At 33.3% G+C, this 8,349-nt stretch overlaps 1 protein-coding gene across 1 annotated transcript; it reads left to right on the top strand.

Annotated features, from left to right (window-relative positions):
* The first annotated feature begins 380 nt into the window (after positions 1-380).
* Positions 381-8,040, top strand: LOC110781232 (methyl-CpG-binding domain-containing protein 11-like). Its single transcript, XM_056827984.1, has 3 exons — positions 381-608; positions 6,879-7,035; positions 7,123-8,040. The coding sequence occupies exons 1-3, from the start codon at positions 492-494 to the stop codon at positions 7,761-7,763; spliced, it is 915 nt and encodes a 304-aa protein (XP_056683962.1). The 5' UTR covers positions 381-491; the 3' UTR covers positions 7,764-8,040.
* Positions 8,041-8,349: the final 309 nt, after the last annotated feature.

The following is an 8,349-nucleotide window of genomic DNA, read 5'->3' as shown; positions in this document are numbered from 1 at the left end:
ATTACCATAATCTATTGTCACATATGTACCTAAAGACCAATTACAGTAAAGTTACATGGTAATAACGTACCAAAAAAGTTAAAAAGTGAGCACAATTAAAAGGATTAAAGCCGAAGTTAAATTAAAAAATTAGTTAAAGATCAAACTCGTGTGGTTGATTGTCCATTAAAAAGAAGAATTTTAAAATTGGAACAAATGTCAAGTGTGAAATGGCATATCTAAATTCCCAACCATGGGGCATATTCGATAATAATATTTGGTGTTATATCTACAATCCCGTATTTGAAGTCAATTTATCCAATCCACTTCACTAGATTTACGTCACGTCCACTCCATCTCAACACGTCTAACAAAAACAAAACATACCAATTAATTCAATTAGTTAAAACAATTCCCACACAATTTCACGAGAAAGTGCGTGTGTGACTGTGTGAGAGACAAGGAAAAAAGTTGAAGGAAGTTGAGCGGGAATTCTGTCAAGGCTTTCGAATATGGCGTCACACCTAGCGGATAAGCCTGTCATTCAGGAACTACCTACTTCTCAAACTACCAATTTTGATCAAGTTGTTACCATCGAACTCCCCGCTCCTCAAGGATGGACCAAGAAGGTTTTATTTCTTCCCCTTTTTCTTTTTTTTTGTTTGCTTCGATTCATGCTTTTTTTTCTCGCGATTTCTTGATGTATTTTGCGATTGTTTCTTCAATTGGATCATTTCTATGATTTTGTGTTTTTAGTTTTGCTGTTTTGAATTTGGTATGTTCTTGTGGTTGTTATGCTAATTGCTAGGGTTTTCATAGCGCAGAATATCAATTTAACTTCCGCTTACTGGTTTTCTTACTGTTTCTTGCGTGCATCTTAAATGTTTGTGCTTTGTTTTGTAAATTTTATATCCTGGACTCCTTAACCGGTGGCGTTGTTTAATAGAAAAGTGTTTTACTAGCTGTCGGTGTTTGTTTATGATTGTCGTGGACAATGTAGCCTTACTTAGTTGCTTGTGTTTGATGGTGTCAAGTTTATCATTGAGATATACTTTGGAGTTCATATTTTTTTGGCCAAGAAGATAGGGGTTCAAGAGAGAGTGAGAATGTGAACGATACTACTTTGATAATTTTAGACATTTTTTCCAAGTTAGGGAGTTTGAATGATTTTTTGCAAAGTGTTTCCAATGAGATATATTGCTTAATTGAAATTGAAATTGAAATCAGCCGTTACTTTGTGAGCTAGGTGGTACTGAATTTTATTCAAACCTCAAAGAATTAATGTTTTCTTGGTACTCCACTCATGAACTCTATCCTACAACAGTAGTGTGCGTCCAAGTAAATTGGAATTTCCTTGCTTAAGATCGTTGAAGGAGGATCATATCTTTGTATTGGTGTAATTATTTTTTCTCACTTACCGGGTTTTACGAAAAATTCATAGTTGGGAGATTTAAGTGTATTTGGGGATTTATCTAGAGAGAAGATCTCTATCTTTACTACTTCCTCATTGTCCTGAACAATTTACTTATTTGTTTGTTTATTTATTTGTATTCATTCTCTTACATATGCCATTGAACTTCTTTCTTGGTTATAGGTGAGTTAAAAATAGGGGGTTATGTTGTGGTTCTTCCGGAAACCTCTACATAGTTCTAGACTGGCTGGTGTTAAGACAATACACCTCTCCAAACTCAACGGAAGGGTTAGTTGTTGTTAGAGAAAGGGGTTCATGATTCACCTTAGATTCTGAATTGCCTTAACCTGGTTAAGGGAAACTTCATTTGTCTCACTTTGTTGCCGGTAGATTGGGATAACGTAGTTAGGGAAACTCCCATTTCAGACTTGCTTGGTTGATAGTCCGAATATGTTATGGAGACATTGGACTATTGAAGAGTGGTGATAAAATTAAAGAAATGCAAAAAGAGAAACGGAGCATATTTTTAGGAATTTGAGAGAATTTTTTCTCTGTTCTTTCTTGATGTTCCTTCAAGAATTTACAGACCACATTTACCATCATACCCATTAAGGTGAAGGTGGTTACCAGTAGAGAGTTTGTGTTTCATAAATCTATAGTCTATAGTAAGTTTCATATTATCTTTAATGTAAGATGTTATATTTCTTTTTGAATTAGGTGTATTGATGGGTGAATGCTATTAGATGGTTGTTCAAAATATGAAGTTTCTTTTTTTGGAAGGATGGGTGTTTGCTTGATTTTTTCCTGAATAATTTCACATCATACTTGGAGCTTTTGGGAATGCTTTGCATATGTTAGAGAGCAGTTGGGAATATTGGGATGCTTTTAAAGTAAAGAAAGACCATTTAATCTATATTAGCCTAGGGATTGAGCGTAGGGAATAGATCAAGATGCTTTAGTAAATTGATTTTTTTTTTGTTGCGAGAGAGAAAGAACAGGCTGAACTTACAAAAAACTCTTATCATGCTTAGCTTCTGTTTTCGTCCTATCCACTTCCCTTAGAATAATTGATACCATCGGGTCACCATGTAGAATTTCCCTACTCTATATGTTGAAATAAAATATTTTGAGTTTCTAAAGTAACACTGTGGTACTGTATATCGTTAAGGTGCACAATTGAGGATTTTGCTGCTAACTCACCATTAAATGATGGATGCAACTAACCTACCCCTCTAGTTCACCCACTCTAAGTCATCAACCACCTCCCAACCACCACCATCCAGCCTAACCACTCCACCCCACGAGGCCACGACCTGACCCCGCCACTCAACCAGAACCGTCCCAACTCCCACAGGCGCTCAACACGAGAATCTAGAGGAGAAAAGTATGAATGAGTTAGATTTGTTTAAATGAAACTGCAATACAAGCCAATATCGATGATGGGCAATGGCAGATAAACAAATTTGAAAGCTTGTCATAATCTGAAGTTATAGCCCACGAGAAATTGTGTAAAGAGAGACAAATTTCTATGTCATTATTATCAGATTTAAGAGATTAGATAAATTATTCTTGAAAAAGAAGTCAAACCTTCACATTCCCATATTCTTTACGCCTTTTGGTGGTTTAAACTTAGAATAAGAATTAAACTACAACAATGGCTTCTCACTCTTCTCTCCTTTGAATAATCACTTCGATCTGATCCTTCTACTCCTTTACTTAATTTCGAGGGTAGGTGGCTGTTTCAGGGATCGACTTGGTGGTATTTGGTACTCTGGTTTCGGGGGATGTGGGTGGTTGGATTGTGTTCAGAGGGTTGTGAGTGGTTGGGGTGGTGGTCAAATTTGACCAAGATGATTGTTATAGAGGGGTTGGTTAGTATTTTTGGTTTAAGGTTGGAAATCAGTCATAAGTTAACCGTTTTAAACGTTAATAAGGGCAATTAATGGTATATACAATAGCATAAGGCCACTTGAGAAAATTAAATATTTTTGTCTCCTCCATGTAGAATTTTCAAAACCACGAGGTCACATGTAGATTTTCCCTTTTTTAATTTGAATTTAACTTCAATGTCTGCTAGTGAATTGCTTTATGACCTGTTTGGATATGGGCATTTCATTTCAAATGATAGATTTGGTCAAAGTATGCTGTTTAGGATTATAAAGCATTTGGAATTGGATTTGGACCTTCTAAAACACAACTCAAGAGGAGATTTGAAATTGTCTTCAAACACATGTCATTTCAAAATCCCACTATGCTCCCCCTTACTTCTCCATCTGTATATGACCGCAAGCCAACCTAGCCTGCAAGAAAACATTTTGAATTTTGCTTCGTGTTCATTATATATTCAAAGAGGTAATTGCAGTTTTTTCTTGATCTCGTTTGAGCTGTAGTTGAGAATGATATAATTTTGGTGGTCCCCCTCCCCCTTACTGTGTCTGTAGTAAAGTATTATTGTGGCCCTGTTTGGCAATTGGCTGTTGGCTGTTGGTTGTCGGCTGGTTTGACTGACTGTTCAAGTTGGCTGCTTTTGTTGGCTGTTTGACTATGGATTGATTGGTTACAAATGTGTTTGGTAAAATCAGTTGTTGGCTGTAGCTATGTAAAATGACATTTAAGGACATTTAATGTCTTTTATTCATTTTTCAATACATACTGTGTATTGTGTACGGAGTAAAACGTAATTACAAATAAATAAATATACATTAAAAATAAATTAATTTTTGCAATAGTATTAATAAATTATTATTTTAATTAATAATTGCGGAGTAATAATTAATAATTAATAATTAATAATTAATAATTAATAATTAATAATTAATAATTAATAATTAATAATTAATAATTAATAATTAATAATTAATAATTAATAATTAATAATTAATAATTAATAATTAATAATTAATAATTAATAATTAATAATTAATAATTAATAATTAATAATAATTAATAATTAATAATTAATAATAATTAATAATAATTAAATTAATAATAATTAATAATTAATAATTTATTAATTAATCATTAATAATTAATGATTAATTATTAATTAGTTATTCACTTTTAGTTATTAGTCATTAATTAATACTCCGTAATTATTAATTATTAATTATTAATTATTAATTATTAATTATTAATTATTAATTATTAATTATTAACTATTAACTATTAACTATTAACTATTAATTATTAACTATTAATTATTAATTATTAATTATTAATTATTAATTATTAATTATTAACTATTAATTATTAACTATTAACTATTAACTATTAACTATTAACTATTGACTATTGACTATTAACTATTAACTATTAATTATTAACTATTATTACTAATTATTAACTATTAACTATTAACTATTAATTATTAATTATTAATTTGTAATTATTAATTATTAATTATTAATTATTAATTATTAATTATTAATTATTAATTATTAATTACTAATTACTAATTACTAATTACTAATTACTAATTACTAATTACTAATCACTAATCACTAATCACTAATCACTAATCACTAATCACTAATCACTAATCACTAATTATTAATTATTAATTATTAATTATTAATTATTAATTATTAGTTAATTAGTACTCCCTCCATTCCTTTTTGTTGTTCCCATAAGGAATGTTGGGGGGTTTTTAAGAAAACTGGAATCTTGGGTTGTATTGGGATATGAGTAATGATTGGGTGTAAGAATAATGATTGGGTGTAAGAGATTATATATTTAAAATAAAGTGAGGAGAGAGAAAATATTAAATAAATAAGATAAATGGGGGAAATCAAAAAATAAAAAAACAAACAGATTTGATATCAAAAAATCACCCAGTTTTGAAATCAAAAATCAACAAACAAAAAAAAATCACCCAGATTTAGATTAAACTCCGATTTAAAATCAACAACAAAATTCGACAATAAAAAAAAAAAATCAACAAACAAACACTACTCATTAAACTCCGATTTGAAATCAAACAAACAAACAATAATTCGAACAAAAACCACCCAAATCACACCATTTAACTCCCTTGATTTCGACAAGCAATCAAAATTCGAACAAACAAGAAATCAGCAATCTGGGTGAATTAAACCCAAATAACAACAAAAATTCGAACTAAAAATCAAGAAAAATCAAGCCAGAATATTCGACCAACAATCAAGAATTCGACCAAATCAAGAAAAAGAAATCAACAATCAAGAAATCGACAAACAAACAATCAAGAAAATTCGTCCAAAAAACCCAGGATATTCGACAAAATGAACCCAAAAAATCGAGAAAATTCGAGAAAAACAACTAGATCTTCATTTCTTAAGCAAGATCCGTCCAAAATGAACCCAGAAATTCGAGAAAATTCAACCCAAAATTAAACCCAAAATTTCGAGGAAAAAAACCCAAAATTAAACCCAGAAAATCGAGAAAATCAACCCATAATTAACCCAAAATCAAACCTAGAAAATTGAGAAAATTAAACCAAAAAATTCGACCAAAATCAACCAAAAAATTCGACATAAATCTACCTGAAAAACTCGACCGAAATTAACCAAAAAATTCAACATAAATCTACCCAAAAAATTCGACAAAATTCAACCCAAAAAATTTGAAACATGAACACAAAAATAAATTCATACCCGATTAATCTCAATATCACGATTTTGAGGATTTCGAGGTCAAATTCGACCATGAAAACTCTAGATCTAGAGTTTTCATGGTCGAATGTCAACATCTAAAGCCATAATACGTATTCCGGAGGGTGGTGGCGGTGGCGGAGGACCGGAGGTGTGGTGGTGGCGAGAGAGATAGAGAGAGAAAAGGGTTCTTGTGAGATTTAGAGAGAGACAAGTGAGAGAGGAAGGAGGAGAGAGAGAAAAGTGAGAGGAGGAAGATAGAAAATGAAGAACATGATGTTCTCCTCAAGAGAAACAGAGAAAGAAACAGAGAGAGGAAGGAGGAGAGAGAGAAAAAGTGGGAGATCGGTTGAAAAAGAAGAGAGAGAGGGAGATAGGGATGGGTGAAAGTGGGAATAAAGGATGAATAAAATAATGAAAGTGGTGAAATTTAGGTTGGAAAAAGGGTAGAATCTTAGGGTTTTTTGGTAAATAGTGGGGAATCTTAGGGTAAATTGGTAAAAAAACTATGACCAAAAATAGTAAAGATTCAGTAGGGGAACAACAAAAAGAAATGCCAGAAAAGGAAATGGGAACAACAAAAAGGAATGGAGGGAGTAAAAAACAAGGACAAAAAAGTAATTTAGATAGTGAAAAGCCAAAAGCCAACTCCAAAAAGCTAGTGTTACTAGCTTTTCATTTTTGGCGGAAAAGCTAGCTTTTCAGCAAGCTAAAAAGCCAGTTACCAAACACATTTTTTGGCTGTTTGACCAGATTAAAAAGCCAACAGCCAAAAGCCAACCAAAAAGCCAGCAAAAAGCCATTTGCCAAACAAGGCCTGTGTTTGTAGTTGAATCATATGGTTCCCCATGCAATTGCAGTTCATCCCGAAGAAGGGTGGAACTGGAACCCCTCGACGGAATGAGATTGTATTTATTGCACCATCTGGTGAAGAAATCAAGAATAAGAGACAATTGGAGCAATATCTGAAAACCCATCCTGATGGTCCTTGTTCATCCAAGTTTGACTGGGGCACAGGTAGGTAGCTTTTTATTTACTTTCTATTATATTAAAAATAAGTAGATGATATGAATGACACTTGGCTGCTCCTGCTCCTGGAAACAGGTGATACTCCCCGTCGTTCTGCTAGATTAAGTAGCAAATCAAGAGAAACAGACACACCAGAAAGTGGTTCGCGGCAGAAGAAATCACGCTCAAACAAGGAAGAGACTGATGGAGTTGAGTCTGCAGCTGCTGATAGGGAAGATGATGATGATAAGACTGGGACTGGGGATGAGAAAGATGTGGAGATGAAAGATAACAACACTGAAGAGGAGAAAGCTGAGGAACAGAAAGAAGTTGATGGTAAACTGGAAGAGCTGGAAAACTCTCAAGTACCAGAAGAGAATAAGAAACACGAAGAAAACAAAGTGGAGACTAGTCAAGGGAAAGAGCAACCTGAGAAAAATAAACCAGAAGCAGTTGAAAAACCTTGTGATGTTGAATTGCAAGGAGACACCAATAATGCAATTCCAGTTGAAAACACAAAGGAGCCAACTGTAGCTATCGTTCAGCCTGAGGAAGATGTCTCCTTATTAAACACAGAGAAAGAAGAAATTGAGGGATCTAAACAGCCACAGAATAAAGTCAGTTTGGTCCAAGTTGGTAACACTGATCAGGAGAATCAACCCCTAAATCCTGATCAGGAGAATCAACCCCTAAATCCTGATCAGGAACCGAGTGCGACTCAACCAATTAGCTGTTGAGATACATCTATCCTTGTTAGTCAATCTTAGTATTCTTATTTTTGAACTGCAGTTTTAGTCCCAGATGTTGTAACACTTGTATCTGTTAGGCCTTGGAATAGCAGTTTGACGAAGGGCTGTATCGTCAGTCTGTTGTGTTCGTCATAATTAGGCGCTTAACTTCTGACATTTTACTTCGGAAGCTCATGTCTCCTTCCAATACGTACATTAGATCAAATTGTAATTTTGTAACTCATTTGCACTGGCATGTGATTAAATATTTGGGTGGCTTTTCCAAGTCTGTCTTTTTATTTATAAACAACTTTAATCCTAACACATATAAAGGCTTGAACTCTTATTACTATTCATGGAACAGTGGATTGCCCATATTACCCCTTGTTCTCCTTCATTTTACGGAGTATACCCTCCGTCCAGATCTTCTTTCCACGCTCTTCTTTCCTCTTTCCTGGGATTCCTTCACCCTTCTTCCTCATTCAAACTTCTCTGGTTTCTTCGCCCACTCTCCTCAACTCTCTCCCATTGCGCTGCTTCTTTTTCTATCCTATTTTTTCAAAGTTTCAATCTTTTCAATTTCTAATCATCAATG

Source organism: Spinacia oleracea, chromosome 5, assembly GCF_020520425.1.
Source record: "Spinacia oleracea cultivar Varoflay chromosome 5, BTI_SOV_V1, whole genome shotgun sequence".
Lineage (NCBI taxonomy): Eukaryota > Viridiplantae > Streptophyta > Magnoliopsida > Caryophyllales > Amaranthaceae > Spinacia > Spinacia oleracea.
The sequence above is the reverse complement of the archived record's forward strand: the minus strand, read 5'-3'. Positions and strand labels throughout refer to the sequence as shown.

Bases quoted from the DNA above. Each gene is read 5' to 3' on its own strand.
- LOC110781232 (XM_056827984.1), top strand. From the start codon at position 492: ATGGCGTCACACCTAGCGGATAAGCCTGTCATTCAGGAACTACCTACT. The intron at 609-6,878 runs GTTTTATTTCTT...ATGCAATTGCAG, and splicing joins CTCAAGGATGGACCAAGAAG to TTCATCCCGAAGAAGGGTGG. The intron at 7,036-7,122 runs GTAGGTAGCTTT...TCCTGGAAACAG, and splicing joins CAAGTTTGACTGGGGCACAG to GTGATACTCCCCGTCGTTCT.